At 39.6% G+C, this 19,868-nt stretch overlaps 1 protein-coding gene across 1 annotated transcript in view; it reads left to right on the forward strand.

Moving 5' to 3' along the window:
• Positions 1-14,217, forward strand: part of NDNF (neuron derived neurotrophic factor) — a 43,068-nt gene extending 28,851 nt beyond the window's left edge. Inside the window, exons 3-4 of the mRNA XM_012745884.2 lie at positions 2,892-3,016; positions 5,036-14,217. Coding sequence (XP_012601338.1) covers positions 2,892-3,016; positions 5,036-6,429 — 1,519 coding nt within the window. The 3' untranslated portion in view covers positions 6,430-14,217. The remainder of the gene's footprint in view (positions 1-2,891; positions 3,017-5,035) is intronic.
• The last annotated feature ends 5,651 nt before the right edge of the window (positions 14,218-19,868 follow it).

Below are 19,868 nucleotides of genomic sequence, written 5' to 3' on the forward strand. Positions count from 1 at the left end.
CTCTGTCCCACATTCATCCGTGAGTGTGAGGGGGCACTTGTGTTGCCATTCAGATCCTGTCTTCACATAGAATCAGACTCTAGGTATATGTGTCCTCAGGCTGGAACAATAAGTTTGGTGTCAGAATTCTTGAGTTCTATTTATTCATTTAGTAATTCATTCATTCAAAAATGTTGACCAAGTACCTGCTTCATGCAGAAATCTGTGCTAAGTGCTGGGAATACGATGGCATGGAACATGAATCCTAAGTGGGCCTTTGTGGGGAAAATGACATTAGTCAAATAATAATAATACAATTATATAGTCACAAATGGCAATAAGTACCCTGAAGTAAAAAGTACTGGACACCCTGAGAATATATAAAATAACCTGATCCAGAATGAGACAGAGAAGGCATCTTTGAAGAAGTGACATTTAAATGTGACAAGGAGCAAAAGGGTGCATTTCAGGTAGATAAAAACCACATCCCAAAGGCTCAGAGGTGGGGTGGAGTTGGGGGAACTAGAGAAGTCCTGTGTTCGGGCACAGAAAGTTAAAAGGGTAGTGTATTACGAAAGACTGGTGAGGTACAGGCAAATGTCCCTACTGAGGAGGTTTTAGACTATGTGAACAATCAAGGACTTTTTCCCTGAAGCTAAAATCCAAAGGTGTGAAGGTGTTCTAAGCTGGAAATCACAAAATAGATTTCCTTTTTCAGATTACTCTTGCTTCAATGTAAAGAATGATTTAGAGGTAGTGAAAGTAGATGTATGGGAAACAGCTATTCATTAATTCATTCAACAGATACGTATTGAGATTGCCTTGATGTCTTATAGCTTTCATTCGGGTTGAGGGAGATGGAAAAACAAACAAACAAAAACAAAGAAATATATAGCATGTCAGATAGTGGTAAGTGCTTTGGAGAACAATGGAGTGAAAGAGAGCTTTGTAGGTAGGATGGTGATATTTTACACCAGGGGTCAGCGTAGTTTTATTAGAAGACGGAGCTGGAGGAGAGAGTTGGGGAAGGGACTGAGCTGGCAAGGTCACTACCTGGAGGAGGAGGATCTCAGGTGAGGCCTGGGGCAGGAGTTTACCTCTGCTCCTGAGTAGAGGGGGAAGGAGAAGGGTTTAGATATCTGGTTGTAAGACATTGCAAGTTCTTATCTTGCATGAAACAAGAAGCTCTTGGAGGGTTTTGAGCAAGCGGGTGTGGAGTGTTTGACTTAGGTTCACTAGGACTGCTCAGCCTGCCTGGAGGGGGTGAATAAACTGAGGGGTCAAGGTGGAAGCAGGAAGCTCAGTCAGGCGGCTATTGCAATGCCCAGGCAAGAGGTAATGGTGGCTTGTATCAGGCAGTAACAGGTATAGTAGGACAAAGAGATAGACTCTGGATATATTTTACAAGTGAAGCCAAAGGTGTCTGCTTATTTATAGTATGTTAAGTGGGAGAGGAAGTCAACAGTGACTGTACAGTGTTTGTCCTGCATGACTGGAAGGTTGGAGTGGTCATTTGCCGAGAAGGGGTAGACTGCAGGAGAAGCTGATTTGGGGGAAATAATCTGAAATTTGGATTAGATATCTTAAGTGTGAAATTCCCTTAATAGCTAAGTGAAGATGGCAAGGAGATAGTTGTAACTGGAATTTAGGCAAGAGTTCAGGATGAGGTTTTAAATTTGGGAGTGACTAACATACCAGAGGTTAAAGCCATGAGCCTGGTGAGGTCAAGCAGGGAGTGAGCACAGGTGAATAAGAGATATTCCAAGCACAGGCCCATGGTTCACTCCAGAAGTTAGAGTGTGGGAAGGTGAGAGGCTACTGGCAGAGGAGACTGCAGGTGTGGACGGCTCTGGAAAGCGTGTTGGTCTTAGTTACGAAGAGAACAGAGAGATAAGAGATGTCCAGGAGATTAAATCTATAGGAGGCAAAACGTGCTTTCCTTTGCCATGGAATCAGTGAGCAACTCTTGGCTTGCTAGAACTAAAATCACTGTTTCCTCATTTTCAGGATTATAGGCTTTGAAATATAATTAAGTGAAATCATCTAAGTCACTTGCAGTAAGACTATATAGTATTAATATTTTTATAGATAAGCAATAGTTCATGTATTTTAAAAAGTCTTTTGAGAAATCCCAATAAAGTCTGAGGAGAAAGCATAGAGCAGAACAGTTTGAATTTTTTAAATTTAAAAAAAATCATTAACTTATTTAATTCAACAGAAAATCTTGGTGATGGAGAAGTGATAGGCAAATGTATCTTTCCACTGACTGACACATTGGTCTTTACTTTTTAAAACTATTTCTCAGATGGTGATTAGATACTGTTATTGAAAAAGATATGGAATAGCAAAGCTGTGAATAAAAGTCACTAATGTAAAAATGTGAATACAATGTTATTTTGCCAGAGATCAACATACATTTTAGAACTAAGTTGCTGGGAAGATGATCTTTCGAAATAGTTGTGACTATGTCAGAGTACCCTCAGTGTAATGTACAAATTTATCACCAAAATTATGGAAAACAGAGCACCTGTAGGAAAACAAACCTGGAAATTTCCTTGATTGTGGCTTATTTTGCAATGGCAGGGCCTACGCTAAATAACACCCAGACACTGGTGATTATTGATTTTTAAGTCAAAATACTATTGGTTCAATGTCTTTTGATTATTTCATACTGTGTTTGCTGATGAGAAATCTGGCTGCAGAACCTTGAGCTGCTGGACTTGCACAATTAGTGCTGTCAGTATCATGTTTTGTGCCAAATAGCAAGTTTCAGTCTCTATTATTAAATGAAAATAAAATGAAATTTTATGAAAGTCTTTTGAAAATAAAAACCAAATGATTTTTCCACTAATTCTGGATTGTAAATGTTAAAAAGAATTATCATGGTCTAAACGGAGTTCACTTTCCCACAGGTATTTCTTTGTGGTTGAAGAAGACAATACTCCACTATCCGTCACCGTGACTCCCTGCGATGCGCCTCTGGAGTGGAAGCTGAGCCTGCAGGAGCTGCCAGAGGAGACAAGCGGGGAGGGCTCAGGTACACAGCAGGACATATCTGGGCCCAGACCCCTGAATGGATGGTTAAAAGGCTTGTGGAACATGCGACCTTCTGTTAATAAGAATAAAAACAGCATAGGTGCCCAGGTGAACCTGGAGATTTTGAGGTGGAGATAATGTAATGGGTGATGGGGAGATAGCATCAGATGACATTGATCTTGGTATAGGAAAAAGTTAAGAGAGACAGGTAGGGGCACTGAGGATTGAGGGGAAGGGGAGCGCTTTGGACTAGTCTCTGTGGCTGTGGTTTTCAGTCTTGCCTGAACATTTAAACCATGTATAGGGCTTTAAAAATTGCTGCTACTCTGGGAAGCCGAGGCAGGAGGATTGCTTAAGGTCAGGAGTTTGAAACCAGCCTGAGCAAGAGCGAGACCCCATCTCTACTAAAAATAGAAAGAAATTAATTGGCCAACTAATATATATAGAAAAAATTAGCCAGGCATGGTGGCGCACGCCTGTAGTCCCAGCTACTCAGGAGGCTGAGGCAGAAGGATTGATTGGGCCCAGGAGTTTGAGGTTGCGGTGAACTAGGCTGACCCCATGACACTCTAGCCTGGACAACAACAAAAACGAAACAAAACAAAAAACCCAAAATTGCTGCTGATGCCTGGATCTTGCCCTTAGAGGTGCCAATTTAATTGCCGTGGGGTGTGGTCTGGACACTGGGATTTTTAATCCCTCCCCCCACTGGGTGATACCAATATGCAGCCAAGATTAAGAGCTCTGATCTCTAGACAGAGAAAAGACACGCAGTTCAAGGTATCTGCTGTCACAACTCCAGGGGTGGAATAGCGGTAGAAACAGAAGCAGAGAGGCATTTAGCAGAAACAACAGTCAGTAGGTGGAGTGGGTTAAGCTTTTAAAGAAGATGCAGATGATGGAGAGCAAGAAAACAAGATACAAGGGAAATGAAAAGAGTCTGTATGGGGCCCTGGAGTGGGGCTGCTCCTTTTAAGGGCATCATAGCTTAAAGGTGAAGGCTTAGTGACTTGAGAACTTTGCCCTGCAAAGGATGCGTGCAAGCTGTGGTGCTTGCAAGGAAGAGTGTGGCATCCCCATTAAGAAAATGGTGGCAGTCCTATGGGGGGTGATGATACTGAGGTATAGAAAATGAGTCCTGATGTTAACATAGCCGTGTGACGATTGTGTTCATCCCACGGGTTGGGAATATAAAACTCTACACATCTCACTTTCGATCTGCAGTGATAAGCTGGAAGAGGTTTGTTCCCACATTGGCTACCCAATCCTTCACCTGGTCTTAGAAACTTACCTTCACACTGACGGCTGTGTGATGTCTGATTTGAACAGTAACAAAGATGGAAGACATTGGTTTGGCTTCAGTACTTTCCCTGTATTATACCTGGGCACATAGTCTAGGTGTAGAACATCAGGCATTCTTACTGGTGCTTTACAATCTGTATTTTAATCAGGTTTTCTAGTCTGCCTAACAATAGTGAAATTAGTGAAATGGATGCATATCAAAATGCAGACTGATAGAATCCTTTTGGTAAGCAGATTGACAGGACTAACAATTTCTAAAAAGTTTACAGTCTTTGACCAAAAATGTCCACAAATTGGATTCTGGGAAAATCCTTACACATATACAAGAGCACTACTTATAATGATCAAAAACTGGCTAACAGGATTGTTTTTATGATGTAATATTAGCTAAGAAAAACAGGATTCAAAAACTAGAAGTTTATCTAGGTACAGATATGCTTGGGAATAAATGTTACTAAGTTACAGAGAAAAATTAGAAAATAATATCAATTGCACAAAACAATTATAATGTTTTGGATAATGGATTTGGATAATGGATAATGAATTAATGGATAATTTTTTTATCTTGTTAATTTTTCTCTATTTCCCAGTTTTCTACTATGAACATGTATTATTTTTATAATGGAAAAAAGTAAGATAAACTCAAAGCACGACTTAGAGCTGGCAAGCCACAGTGTGTGCCCTGACACGTAGCCTGTGCTTCTCTTGTATCTTCTAGGTGATCCAGAACCTCTCGAGCAGCAGAAGCAACAGATCATTCCTGAAAAAGGCACCGAGTTATTCTCCTACAAAGGCAACGATGTTGAGTATTTTATATCTTCTAGCTCCCCATCTGGCTTATATCAGCTGGAGCTTCTTTCCACAGAGAAAGACACACATTTCAAAGTCTATGCCACCACAACGCCAGAGTCCGATCAGCCATACCCTGAATTACCGTATGACCCAAGAGTAGATGTCACCTCCCTGGGGCGCACCACGGTCACTCTGGCCTGGAAGCCGAGCCCCACAGCCTCTTTGCTGAAACAACCCATCCAGTACTGTGTGGTCATCAACAAAGAGCACAATTTCAAAAGTCTCTGTGCAGCGGAAGCAAAACTGAGTGCAGACGACGCTTTTATGATGGCCCCAAAACCTGGTCTGGACTTCAGCCCCTTTGACTTTGCCCACTTTGGGTTTCCTCCAGACAGTTCGGGCAAAGAACGCAGCTTCCTAGCAAAGCCTTCTCCGAAACTGGGGCGTCCCATCTACTCGAGGCCCAAGGCTGACATTCAGAAAATCTGCATAGGAAACAAGAACATCTTCACCGTCTCTGATCTGAAACCCGACACGCAGTACTACTTTGATGTCTTCGTGGTCAACAGCAACAGCAACACGAGCACCGCTTATGTGGGTACCTTTGCCAGGACCAAGGAAGAAGCTAAGCAGAAGACAGTGGAGCTAAAAGATGGGAAAGTTACGGATGTATTTGTTAAAAGGAAGGGAGCAAAGTTTCTACGGTTTGCTCCAGTCTCTTCTCACCAGAAAGTGACCTTCTTTATTCACTCTTGTCTGGACACGGTCCAAATCCAAGTGAGAAGAGATGGGAAACTCCTTCTGTCTCAGAATGTGGAAGGCATTCGTCAGTTTCAGCTGAGGGGAAAACCTAAAGCAAAATATGTCATTCGACTGAAGGGAAACAAGAAAGGAGCATCTGTGTTGAAAATACTGGCCACCACAAGGTCCGGCAAGCAGGCGTTTCCCTCCCTTCCTGAGGACACACGCATCAAAGCCTTTGACAAGCTCCGTACCTGTTCTTCAGCCACTGTGGCTTGGCTAGGCACCCAGGAAAGGAATAAATTTTGCATCTACAAAAAAGAAGTGGATGAGAGCTACAATGAAGACCAGAAGAAAAGAGAGCAAAACCAATGCCTAGGACCCGAGACCAGGAAGAAATCAGAAAAGGTTCTCTGTAAATATTTCCACAGTCAAAACCTGCAGAAAGCAGTGACCACAGAAACAATCAGAGGTCTTCAGCCTGGCAGATCTTACTTGCTGGATGTTTATGTCATAGGACATGGGGGGCACTCTGTGAAGTACCAGGGCAAGGTTGTGAAAACCAGGAAGTTCTGTTAGTCACCTGATTATAGAGATATATTATGTAGAACTCCAGGAGGGACATTAAATCACGTGAAGTATAAACTGACTACTCCCACAGCTGAGAGAAGTTGTGACCTGTACTTGTACTGTGGAAGGAAGGATACCAGCATGTGTGTAGTGATGTTTATAGAAGTAACCGTTGGAGGAGGCTTGTTCTAATGTGCCCTGTGGTACCTAGTGTGCGTCTGATGCCAGCTGGTGTCAAAGAGGACTTCTTGAAAAAACTGCCAACCCTTGCTTTGACCACTTGCATGAACTGCTTCTAAATTATTTTATTACCTAAAAGTTTAAAATATGCCATTCATTGCACACATCCATAAATGCAAATCATTCCTCTCTATAGATGCTAGAATATATATAAATTATTTTATAAAGTCTTGTTTTAAATGTCGTTTCTATGATTGTAAACTATTAAATTCTTTTCCTGTTAAAGCACAGATCTAACCTAAGTATTATTAAGTGGACAGACCTTTAGTCATCTTATATTGCTATTGTAAATTCTTATTTGTTGAGTAAAATGTTTAAATACTGTATGTATCTCATGTACAAAGTTGACATACATTATATTCATGTACATAAAATTAAAGATATTAGATTATATACTGTTCATTTTCCCAAGCAGCTACCTTGGTGTATTCAATTTCTAATCTGTCCCTAAAACTGCACTTTTCTGTAATTTGGTACCAAGATGGACCCTTTTTTAATAGTTAAAAAGGGATGCCGCATCTCTCGGAAGTTACTTTGGCATTAGAAACAGCTATTAAAATCTGTATTTTGACCTTGACTAGAAGCCGGCTGTGGTGAGAGATGGGAGAGTTATGACAGACTTTGGGCAAGAATAGGACGGGCCAACCCTGTAACTCTGTAAGTGTTCAACAAATCGTCCTTAGCAACCTAAAGTGTATCACACTTTAAGCATTTATATTAAGTAAAAAAATTGAGATATTCCAAGTATTTTTCATCTGCTTGAATATTAGCAAAATATTTATTTTAATCTCCAGCTGAAGCAACTTAGCAACTACCAGTTAGGACTTCGAGACCAGGAAGTAACAAGACCAGCTAGTAACAAGAAAGCTACAAAAGCTGCTGTTTTATAAAATTAGTCTTCTACGTGTGATGTTGATTTTTCGTGGCTTTTTAAAAAATAATTTAGGTGTAAGAAACAATTTAGGCAAGTAATGACAGAATCTATCAGAGACTATAAAAAGAGCACTTTTAGGTAGTTTCATTCTCCATAGGTTATATACATAAATCATGAAGTGTCGTGAGAACATTGGACCAGGATCCAGAAAAATCTGGAATTTATAATCACTTAAAACAATATGACTTTAAGAAAATCTGTTAGTTATCTCTTATTATCTATCTTTCCCATCTATAAAACTAGGTGGCAATATATTTGGATAAGATGACATTGTTAGATACCTTCTATTATAAGAGGCTATCCTTTGTAAAATTCTATGACTCTAAATTATGAAGTACTGTGACTACAGGTGGGGACAGGTATAGTCCCATAACCTCTACACTGTCCCCTGCATGCTGGTACCATCTTCCATACGGTGAGCGTTCTGCACTAGCATTCCTATGGCGTACAGAATTACGACAGTGAAGGCAGTGTGCATGGTGGTCCTTATGAAATGTGCTCTGTTGCCTTATTCTTAAATATTCCCCGTAAAAGCATACCATCCAACTCCTCAGTGTTAAGATATCTAAGCAAAATTGACTCCATCTGTACAAAACAGTAATGACACCTGAAAGAATTTTCTAAAAGATAAATAATAGGTACCCAGTGGTCATGTAATGAACTGACTTAGAAAGAGAGACTGAGATTGACAACATCCCAGAGATGTTCTGTCCTACATGATGAATGTGGTGCCTTTGAAGGAGAATCAACTTTCTCATAGTATTAATATTTGCATATATATTATCACAGAACAATGTGCCAAACGGGACTATAGTGGATCAAAGAGTTACTGCAGGTTTGAAAGGTGACAGACTTAACTCTCAGATATTGCTTAATGCCTGGGATCCAGGCCAGGTCGATTTAACCAAGCTTTTACTTTTTAGCCAACGATGATGGTGGTTTGTGCATAGTCTGGATAAATCCCAGAATTCTTTCATGGCCCCAGTGAAATTTGTGTTTTTAAAATTATAGAAAAAATGAAATATATGTTGTGAAACTTTTATCACTCATAAAGAAAAGGGAAAAGCTGTTAAAAATAAAGCTCTCTTGTTTGCTAATGTGTTTAGATTTTAGGAGCATTTAGTTAAACTGGGGACAATAAAAATAAAACCTTGTTCTTAACCAACAAAATAACTAGAAAGGAGCTATTTATAGCATGCAGGTGCCACCTCGTGTACATTAAGCTCCAGAATAGCAGCATGGAGAGCAGGGTCTTTAAAGTCCCAAGTATGGGCATATGCCACTGGGGAGGGAAGGCTCTTTGAGGACATTTAGTTTACTACCTTTATTTTTCAGGTACAAAAAACAAATTAAAGGCCAGAGAAATAAGAATAAATTTAAAAATATTCTCATAGCTAAAACAGCTAAATAATGGTATTGCCCAGCCTCTAAAATCCTGACCAGAATATAAATCACCAATTATTGATTTAAAAGGTCACTTGTGGATTATTTTTCAAAAAGAAGTAAACTTTTTGTCTTACTTAATATTTCAAAGTAACTTATTCTTCAAGACCATATCAGATTTTCCTAAGAATATGCGTTACCCACAACTGATCACTTCAAACTTTTAAGAAAATCTTTTTCATCTGCCATGATGGTTATGGAAGTATCTATTTATTTAGTTATTTATTTCTCCAGGGTGGCTGTACCATTTTAAATTCTTTTTTAAAAAAATTGAGAATATTACGGGGATACAAATGTTTTTATTATGGTCATTTTGTTATTTTTAGAGGCACAAAGTATTTCTGACCTAGGTTTGCATGCACACAGAAACTTGAAGCTAGCCGGGTGCGGTGGCTCACGCCTGTAATCCTAGCACTCTGGGAGGCTGAGGCGGGCGGATTGCTCGAGGTCAGGAGTTCGAAACCAGCCTGAGCAAGAGCGAGACCCCGTCTCTACTATAAAGAGAAAGAAATTAATTGGCCAACTAATATATATATAAAAAATTAGCCGGGCATGGTGGCGCATGCCTGTAGTCCCAGCTACTTGGGAGGCTGAGGCAGGAGGATTGCTTGAGCCCAGGAGTTTGAGGTTGCTGTAGCGAGGCTGACGCCACGGCACTCACTCTAGCCTGGGCAACAAGCGAGACTCTGTCTCAAAAAAAAAAACAAAACTTGAAGCTGTACAATTATTAATCAATTGCTTTAATGATTTAAGCCCTGGCTTTTTAAAATCTAAAACTATTCAGAATCTATAAAAAATTATAGCAGATTATTTTCTTGGTTAAATTACTTCATAATCATTGCCTACATTGTTTTTTAAAAAAATGTATTGAAGAATTAGTGCTGAAGGCATTTATTTTCATTACTTATAACATGAAAAGTTATGATTGTGGTATCCAGAAGAGCCAAATGAAGAGACTTCAATTTTTAAAAAAAATTACATAGGTGAACTTCAGAATTTGGAAAAGGTTAATGATTCTTAATGGTTTGATTCTCAGTGAAACTGCACACATGCACACACACAGACACATGCATGGTTTTGCATGCAATTCAAGGGTTCAATGGACCTGAGCCCAGTCCAGCATCCCTTCCAGTACACTGTCGATCCCTTCTGGAGATCATCCAGTTCTACTATCCCATTTTACAGATGAGAAATTGAGGTTCCATTAGTATTTGAATGCAGCTTCCTTTACTCCCAGTTTAACATTCACCTAGAACTTCATTTTGAGCACTTCTTCACTCTAGAAAGCACACAACAATCCACCCGGAGTCCACTTTTGTGTCTCTGTCCCCTGGTTGGCTGCAGAACTAAACAAAACAAAAACTAGCACTTTACTTGGAGAACAAGGTCAGTTGGAGCATCCCAGGCACTTGCTTCCCCACGTTGATAAGGTGTGACAGAGAGGAAGTCAGCTGGGAACTTGCCTTTCGGTTCACTCCCCTGGGGCCAAGCAGAGTGACCACTGCCACACCTTGGCTGTCCTGCGTTTGTAGGTGCCCAGTGGACCTGGGGAACATCGGGGCACACTTGGCATCGTGCTTCTCCAGAGGGTTTGGGACAGGAAAATATACAGCAGCTTGGATTTGGACCTTTATTGTTAAGAAAATGAGAAGAAGGGGGGGAAAGGAGAGCAGAGAAAGGGGGTGGAGTGTGGAGAGAAGTGTAGTTTCATCTAATTTCTGGTTCTGAGAGGCCTGAGAGGTCAAGAGAAGTGAGAGATCTAGTACAGCCAGATTTCATGAAGGTTTTAGGTTCTGTCCTACACGCAACCTTACACTGAAACACTTGACCTCGGTCACCCTCCTCCCATTAAAATCGTATCCCACTGACAGACGTTTCCATTTCCAGGAGTGGCTGGTCATGCATCTGGGTAAGATTTCCTTCATATCTCTTTACATTCCTCCTTCCCAACCTCTGTGAAGCAAACTTAGTAATCAAAGTTTAGAAATAAAGTCATTTAGAGTGGCTGCTCGGATCACTCTTATACCTCTTTCAAAGATTTTTTTTTTTATTTCAGCGTATTATGGGGGTACAGATTTTAAGGTTTCAATAAATGTCCTTTCCCCCCTCCCCCCACAAGTCTGAGTTTCCCACATGTTTTTAAATATTCTTTCAAAGTGAAAGGGTAATAAAAGGCTGATGATCTCCATCACAGAAAAATAATTGGTTCAGATTGAAGGAAGAGTTCAAGGTTTTAGGGACAGTTCCCTGTCATATCACCATTATGTAGATCCTCAAAGGGACAGGGTAGGGCCAGCTATCCCAGTGTGGAGGGGAGGAGGGCAGTGTAGGGAAGGACTCTGAGACCATTAAAAAAGAGAAATAAGAGTGAAGTCCCAGAATGTAGCTCATTATCCCTTTATGCTACAGAGGAGAACATTCAGGAAAGTGTAAGGTTTTCCTTAAACTTGTTAGGAATGTAGTCTAAAGACTTTGAACCAGGGCCGTATCAACCTCTCACGAGGTTGCCATACTTGAAGACTCTTCAAAATTGGTAATAATTTTTTGAACTGAAACAAAGGTGTAAAACAGAGAGGTCGGAGAAGATCCGTTCTGGTTATGGGTGATGAGATCCAGACAGAGCAGTCTAGAAGAAAATAACTTTACAACTAAGAGATGTGATAAATGTGTTGTCTTTGAGTCCAGTATTATCGAAAATGGGTAAGTTTTAAGGGGCAGTTTGAAAATGTTGCCCTTCTCTCCTTTCTGTGAATACCTGCCAACATTAATATCCAACCAAATTGCCATGATTTGGAAATAAGCCAAGATCTATTTCTCATTTGTGATTGCCTTTTGGTATATTGTGTAAAGAGGGTAGAACAGAATCGCATAAACAATTGTTTTAAGGTATACTTGACAAAAACCCCAAAATGCACAAATGTAATTATAACTCGGACAGAATTTTGCTTCTGAGAAAAATGGTTTCTAATACATAGAAGCAAGTACATTGATCCATAACAGGCACAGAAGGTTGACTGTTCCGTCTCATCCCTTCCTATAAAATGAACTCAGGACTATGGGACAGGATTAATAGATGAGTCTCCTTCACCAGGCAGGCTGGAAAGTCTCCACAGTGTCTGACCCACAGGTGGTTGTTAGAAAGAAGCATCAGGCTACCCTGGAGAACCACAGGGGAGTGTCACAGGCCTCTGCATTTGTCTGACCCAGTCTGTGCTCCTCTGCAGGTCCACGTGGCTGAAGGAACTAGGTTGTGGCTTACCAATTCCTTAGCTACCACAATAGGCATTGGTTGCTTTCTGAGCAATTTGGTGAGAGCAACTGGTGTCATCACAAATGTGGCTCATTTCCAGTGGCTGAGTGTCCATGTATCACAGCAGCTACAAGGAGCCTTTCTTGCTTTCTCTGGATATAGTAAGAACTTCAAATGAGAGAGACAAACAAGCATATACACAGTTTTTAAATAACCCAATAAAATTCAACCAGTTTCATTATGGTAAAATGTCATTTTAAAAACATGTTTTTAAAGAAATAACAGAAACTTTTGGTTGACTATTTTAAAATAGTAGCATTGGAGATCTCCTTCCTGCCAAGTGGAGCTGTCATTCTTCCTCAAATACAGAGGCCAAGCCATAAATTAAGACTGACTGCTGAATGTTGCTCCTTCCATCATGCACATTGCACAGGTTCTCCTGGGCTATGCCTGGGTGATCTTCAGGTATGGAAAAAGATGACAGAGATACGGAGACAGGGCAAGAATCTCAACATTTGCATTCAAGTTGCGTTTTGTGCAAGTTCCATTGACTAATGGCAGAGAGCTGTCCTTCCAATACAGCTGTGTGCTGAGCAGAGCTGACTGCTCTAAGTACTGAATGCCAGTTCCTTTGCCAATTCCATGGGCAAGCATTCCAGGAGGCCTGAGTTAAAATGTGCAGATAAATTCTCAGTTCTGGAGTTTTTGTTGCCAAAGCACACAGAATACTTATGTTCTGCTATGGAAATCTTGGAAGAACAGAACTTCTGTTTTTAATATCTCTGAGGATTTAAAACAGTTCTTAGACTACTTATTACCTTTCATGAAACTCACTCGTACTTTAAAAGTCTCTTGGTGGCTTACCTATATTAAAAAGAAGAAAAGAATTCTTTTTATTCCACTTTTTCTTCTTTACTGAAGTTGAGCAGGCTAGTAAGAGAAAGATAGCAGTGGAAAGAGTGCAGAAAGGGGACTTTGGGCAATTTTTTAAAAAACTTCAGTGGGCTTGCTCTTTCTCAGTTGTAAAATGAGTAGGGTGATAGAGATCTCTAAGATTCCTTTTGGGAAAAGCAGGGAAACCAACAACCTTTAAGCACATCCTGAGTGCCAAGCATTTGAGATATAGTCAATCCTCGTAACAACCATGAGATGAAGACATTGTTGTATTCTTATTGAACAGATGAGGAATCCAAAGATCAGAGAAATTATATAATGTGCTCAAAAAGTTAATACAAGGTGGAGCTGGAATTTAAACTCAGTTCCATCTGACTCCAAATGCATGTATCTCTCATTGTCCACCTGCATGGTTGTGAACTCAAGTGCTAATTAGTGGACTTGAATTTCGCCAGAATAGAATACATGCTGAGTGCATTCATAAAATGGAGGAAAAGTAAAGTATATTCAGTCTTGGCCTGGGCATTTATAAACAAACTGTCTTTGACGTGGATATATATGGAATGCTAGAGACAGAAGACAAATATTGATAATTGACAATGTGTTGCTAAGTTCCTCTTAACTGTGTAGAACATTCCCATTTTAAGGGTGTTGTATACTACCACAGCAACCTTGCTCAGTATTTGTTTATAAATCTTATCATACAGAATTTGCTGTAATACTTACATATGATATAATGTGTCTGTAATATGATGTCAATAAACATTTATTTAATGCTTTTGTGTTTTAGCATGTAAAAAGTTGTCTGTGGTTGTCTTTGTTTTGGTTTCTGTTTTGTCCTTGCACATATTTGCCTTCTTTTGTTATGATTTTTTTTAATAGCAGGTATTTATTGGGCCTTCATTAGATGCCAAGCCTCGAGTTGAGCATTATATCCTGAGCTAAGGCATTATATCTTTAAACCACATGACAACCTGATGAGGTAGATGCTGTTATTTTCCACATTTTACCGATGAAGAAACTGAGAATCTGAGAAGTTAAGTAACTTCCCCAATTTCATGCTGCTAATAAGGGGTGCAGCCCTGTGTCGAATCCTGGACTGTGGATAAAGCCAGTGCTAGAAAGGATGGTTCTCAATCCCTGCCTTTGGGAAAGATCCATTATCGATCTCTGATGTGTTCACTGTTGCACAGCAGCTTCCTTTCCCAACAAGAAAAATACTTCTAGAACTTCTCTTCATCACTGACCTCATCAGTGTCTTTGTGGCGGTGTTTCCCTGACAATATGGAATATTGCTTAGGGGCTAATGCACACATGATTATAAGAATCAGACAAATATGTTTAAATGTAAGTTCAAAGAAAATGTTCCTATAGCCCAGTTAAGTGCTTTTTATATTCAACACTGTTTCTGCTCCACACTAAGCAAGTTGACATTTGGCAAGTAAAGTTGACATTCTAGGTAGAAAGTTCCCCTGAGTACATGTGACACAGAGGTTGAGTTAAGAGCAAGTCATCCCCTCGCCTCTCTTTTACTGTCTCCCCACAAACCCCCACCCTCAACCACTGATAAAGTTGTTTCCACAGGGGTAAGGGTTAAAAATTCTGAGACTACTATACATGTACAGTGAAATTGCACAATTAGGTAAATGAATTACAGATGGTAGAAGGCAGGTTTCTTGCTGTTGGAGTGGGAGTTTATAGATAAGCAAAAAGAGGAAGCTAGAATAATCCATGTAGTAATAGATTAGAGTTGGAGATGCAAGTATGAATTCATGTTTAGGTTAACATAAATGTAGATGGTTGCATATAGAAATATTTATCAGTCTATGTATACACAAAAGTTAGTCTATATACAAATATTCCCATGCTCTATCAGCTGAGAGGGCCTAGTAGCAATGACACCCCAATAGCAATAAGCACATTTAGTACCCAGATGTTGTTTTCTAATACTTATCTCCAAAAAAGGATTAATAGTTCCCTGGAGAAATGGCTGATTCAATAACTGAAATAGGAAGTACACAAGTAAGCCTAGGACATGTTGTACTACTAGAAAATAAGAAAGAATAAAAAAAGTAATAAAAAATTTTAAACCCCACAATGGTGGGGATAGGAAAGCAGGAACCAACTAAAAGAGATCCCAATGACAAACACAGAAGCATTTTAGCAAGAAAATTAATAAAGTAGTATTGGATTATAACCTTTCTAAATTGCTCTCCATGAAGCAGGCACCACAGCAGGTATTGGGTACCTAACGAGGAAAACCCAGACATGGTCACTGCCTTCTGTTGGAGTAGATTTCTAATTTTATTCCACTGTGGTCTGAGAAGATATGTGGTATAATTTCTATTTTTTTGAATTTTTTGAGACACTTTTTGTGGCCTAAGTTGTGATCTGCCTTAGAGAATGTTCTATGTGCTGATGAGAAGAATGTATGTTTGGTAGTTTGAGGGTAGAATGTTATGTAAATGCCTGTTATATTAGGCCCATTCGCTCTTGAATCCCATTAAGTCCAGTGTTTATTTATTTTCTGCTTAGAGGATCTGTCCAGTTCTGTCAGTGGGGTGTTGAAGTCCCCGGCAACTATGATGTTGCTGTTTATCTGTTTAGATCTAGTAAGGTTTGCTTTATGAATCTGGGCATACCTCTGTTAGGTGCAAGAATATTTAGGATTGTTATGTCTTCTTGATAAACTGCTCCTTTTACCATTATATAATGACCCTCTTTGTCTTTCTTTACTATTGCTGAGTTGAAGTCTATGTTATCTGATAACATCGACTGAATAGCTACACCTACTTTCTTTTGATTTTCCTTTGCATGGAATATCTTTTTCCATCCCTTTACCTTGAGTCTGAATGAGTCCTTGTGGATTAGATGTGTTTTTAAGGCTACAGTAACCAAAATAGCATGCTACTGGCACAAAAATAGAGAAATAGACCAATGGAACAGAACAGGGAACCCAGACATAAAATTATCCACACATTGCCATCTTTTCTTTGACAAAGTAGACAGCAATATACACTGTGTGGAAAAGAATCCCTATTTCATAACTGGTGCTGGGAAAATTGGGTAGACACATGTAGAAAATCAAAATAGGATCCGTACCTCTCACCACTCACAGAAATTAATGCAAGATGGATCACAGACTTAAATCTAAAACCTGAAACCATAATAATTCTAGAAGAAAATATTGGAAAAGCTCTTCTAGATATCAACCTAGGCAAAGAATCTATGAAAAAGACACAAAGGGTAATCACAGCACAAAAAAATAATAAATAAATGGGTCTAGATTAAATTAAAAAGCTCTGCACGGCCAAGGAAACAATCAACAGAGCAAACAGAAAAAATACAGAATGGGAGAAAATATTTGCATGCTATGCATCCAATAAAGGGCAAATAACCAGAATCTACAAAGAACTCAAGCAAATCAGCAAGAAAACATCAAACAATCCCATTAAAAAGTGGGCAAAAGACATGAACAGAAGCTTTTCAAAAGAAGATAGACTAACATCCAATAAACTTCAAGAAATGTTCAACATCACTAATCATCAGAGAAATAAAATTAAAACTATAATGACTTATCACTGAATCCCAGTTAGAATGGCTTTTATCAAAAAGTCTCACAACAATAGATGCTGGTGTAGATGCAGAGAGAAAGGAACACGTACACACTGTTGGTGGGACTGCAAACTAGTGCAACATCTATGGAAAACAGTATGGAGATTCCTCAAAGAATTAAATGTAGATCTACCATTTGACTCAGCAATCCCACTACTAGGTATTTAACGGAAGGGAATAAAAGTCATTTTATCAAAAAGACACCTGCACTAGAATGTTTATTGTAGCACAATTCACAATTGCAAAGATGTGGAATCAACCCAAGTGCCTATCAGTTCATGAGTTGATCAATAACATGTGGTACATGTATACCATGGAGTTCTACCCAGCCATAAAAAAAAAATGAATTATTACCTTTTGCAACAATGTGGATGGAACTGGAGACCATTCTCCTAAACGAAATATCTAAAGAATGGAAAAACAAGCATCACATGTACTCACTATTAAATTGAAACTACCCATCAGCACTCATGTGCACGGATGGAAGTAAAACTCGACAGAAATCATGCAGGTGGGAGGGGACAAGAGGAGATGGGTGAAATCACACCTAACGGGTACAACGTACACTATCTGAGTGATGGGCACACTTATAACTTTGATTCAAGCAGTACAAAAGCAATTCATGTAATCGAAACATTTGTCCCGTTGTAATATTCTGAAATTAAAAAAAAAGAAAAAGAAAGGGGGATAAAAAGAACTGTCAGAACGTAGTCCCATTTTTCAGTCAGGAGACCATTATCGCTGACTCCCATGCTTCTGCATTAAAATGTCGAAGTTCTTCCTCTCAGCAGTTTCTAGCATCAGCACTGCCCAGATCGTGGGAGCAGGTTGGAGCTATAGGCAAAGCAGAGCCACAGGACGCCCAGGCAAAATTGAGAGTCGTGGCACCACAGACCATCTTGTTACGAAGCCAGCAGCAGCCAACGTTTTGCAAAGCATTCAGGAAGGTAGCAGAGCATTCTAATGCAACCAACATATGTTTAATCCTGTCTATATTGGCTACATGTGAGGCATGCATCTTTACCAAGAAAATAAAAATTAAATTAGCACAGGCTTAAGGTCAGAAACCCTCAAGTTCAATGCTGGCTCCTCTACCTACTAACAAAGTTACTTTGGATAAGTTGCTTAATTAAGCAAACCAAGGCTCAGAAAGGTTAAGCGAACTGCCCGGATCACACAGCTGAGCTGAACTTTGAACACAAGTTAGACTCCAGCCATAGGCCTTTTCTATTTCCCAAAGCTGCCTCCATGTGCAGAAAGCCCTGAGGGTCTGGGCTGTGCCACCCCACATGGTCAGTGGTCCAGCTGCCTGTCCCCAAGAAAAGAATGCCCAGAGTGGGTGTACAGGGCTGCACCTTGCCACACTCCTTACTGGTGAACTGAAGTGCTCATTTCCTTCCCTCCACCGGAATGATTCTCTTTCATTTTGCAATGTATCAGAGAACACTCAAGTCATGGGTCAAATGTGCCACAATACTCATGTAAAAAAAATTAAAGTATTATAATAATAAAAGCTCAAGTCTATTGTCTAATAACAAAGACCGAAAATATTTTCTTTTTTGCTTTGGAGTTTGCACCATTTTACTATTTTGAAGTCAATCTCAAAGAGATTGGTTCTTGGTTGACATGTCGTAGTTGGTTCTTGGTTGGTTGGTTATTGGTTATTGGTTGGCATGTAGTAGTTCCAGTATCCATCGGTATATTTCAACTTCTCATTAGTAAGCTGATTAATAAAATCATGTGTTAGGTAATTTAAGTTTAATTCTAACTTTCACACAGAAGAGAGCAAGAAGAGAAAAAGATATTTGCCCTCCTAAGGTGGAAAAAACCCAACTTCTATTCAAAATTGTATAAGGCGAGCTGTACAAAAAGACAATAATAATACAGGATAACATTATATTCCTACGGTGAGTCACAGAGTCAAGGGACACTTGCTTTTATAAGCGGGGAAAGTATATAATGGCTTATGAGGTCCTGGGCTGGCCATCATCTCATTTTCCCAAATCTGTGACTGGCAGTTTTATGTGAAAGATTATTTTCCCATTTAATCAGGGATCACAACTATCCGAGCACTCATGGGGATTTAGATGCTATAGGTAAGTTTAGGATCAGCACACTTAACCAAATTAAAGGCTCCATGTTTTCCCTCATGTGTTGTTGTTGATCGCTTGGAGAGCCAATATTTCCAGCCCATTTACTTCAAATTCATTCCACTCCAAGGTGTTATTTTGCATGGCTAGCACTCCTGTGTTACCCCTGGCACAGCTGTGGATTTCTCTGTAATTAAAATCCTTGTGGGGAGAGCAGAAAGCTGGTCTTTTCCACCATTTTCTCATTAGTTCGGTTTTTCATTGCTATTGGATCATTGTTTAGGCTTGTCACAGGGAAACTTTCATTAGAGTCTTTTGGCTGTAATGCTGCTCTAACACCACAAATGGAATTTGAAAAGCCAAACGAATATCTTTTCATCATTTTGGATGGATAGAAGAAAGATGCTGCTAAACAAAACAATCTTTAAAGGGTGTTATTTCAGCAGTAATTAATATTTGATCTTCAAGTTTAGGTGAAGAATTTGTCATTTAAGAAATACTCTCAAGTGTGAAGTCAAAATTTTTAGGGGATTCGGTTGAGTTTCTTACTAGGTGTACAATCTAAGTGCCAGAAACTCAAGAACGTGGAAGCCCTGCTGCATTGCTGACTTTCTTTCATTGGTTCTGAGCGTTGGCCTTGTTTGCAGATCCAAAGATGCAAATGAATATTGCTCTTTGGAGGCCATTGTAATCCTTTTGATGTTTACTATTTTTGGCCTCAGCTATCTCTTCCCAAATTCAACTTACCGAGCCATATTAGAATACCTACTTAGATATACATGTATATGTCTATAAAATACAAATCTATGTATCCACCTCTAAAATTTCCCCTTTGGTAGGGGAACTTCTACCTCTGGCTAGATGTGTTATTGCTAAGTCGGACAGAATAAAGACGGTCGCTTCCCCTCATAATTCTGCTCTGGACTGGCCTCCATCCCCAAGGTATGCAGGGAAGCTGGTACCAGGCTCCCCATGCAGCCGG

Source organism: Microcebus murinus, chromosome 27 (genome assembly GCF_040939455.1).
Source record: "Microcebus murinus isolate Inina chromosome 27, M.murinus_Inina_mat1.0, whole genome shotgun sequence".
Taxonomy (NCBI): Eukaryota; Metazoa; Chordata; class Mammalia; order Primates; family Cheirogaleidae; genus Microcebus; species Microcebus murinus.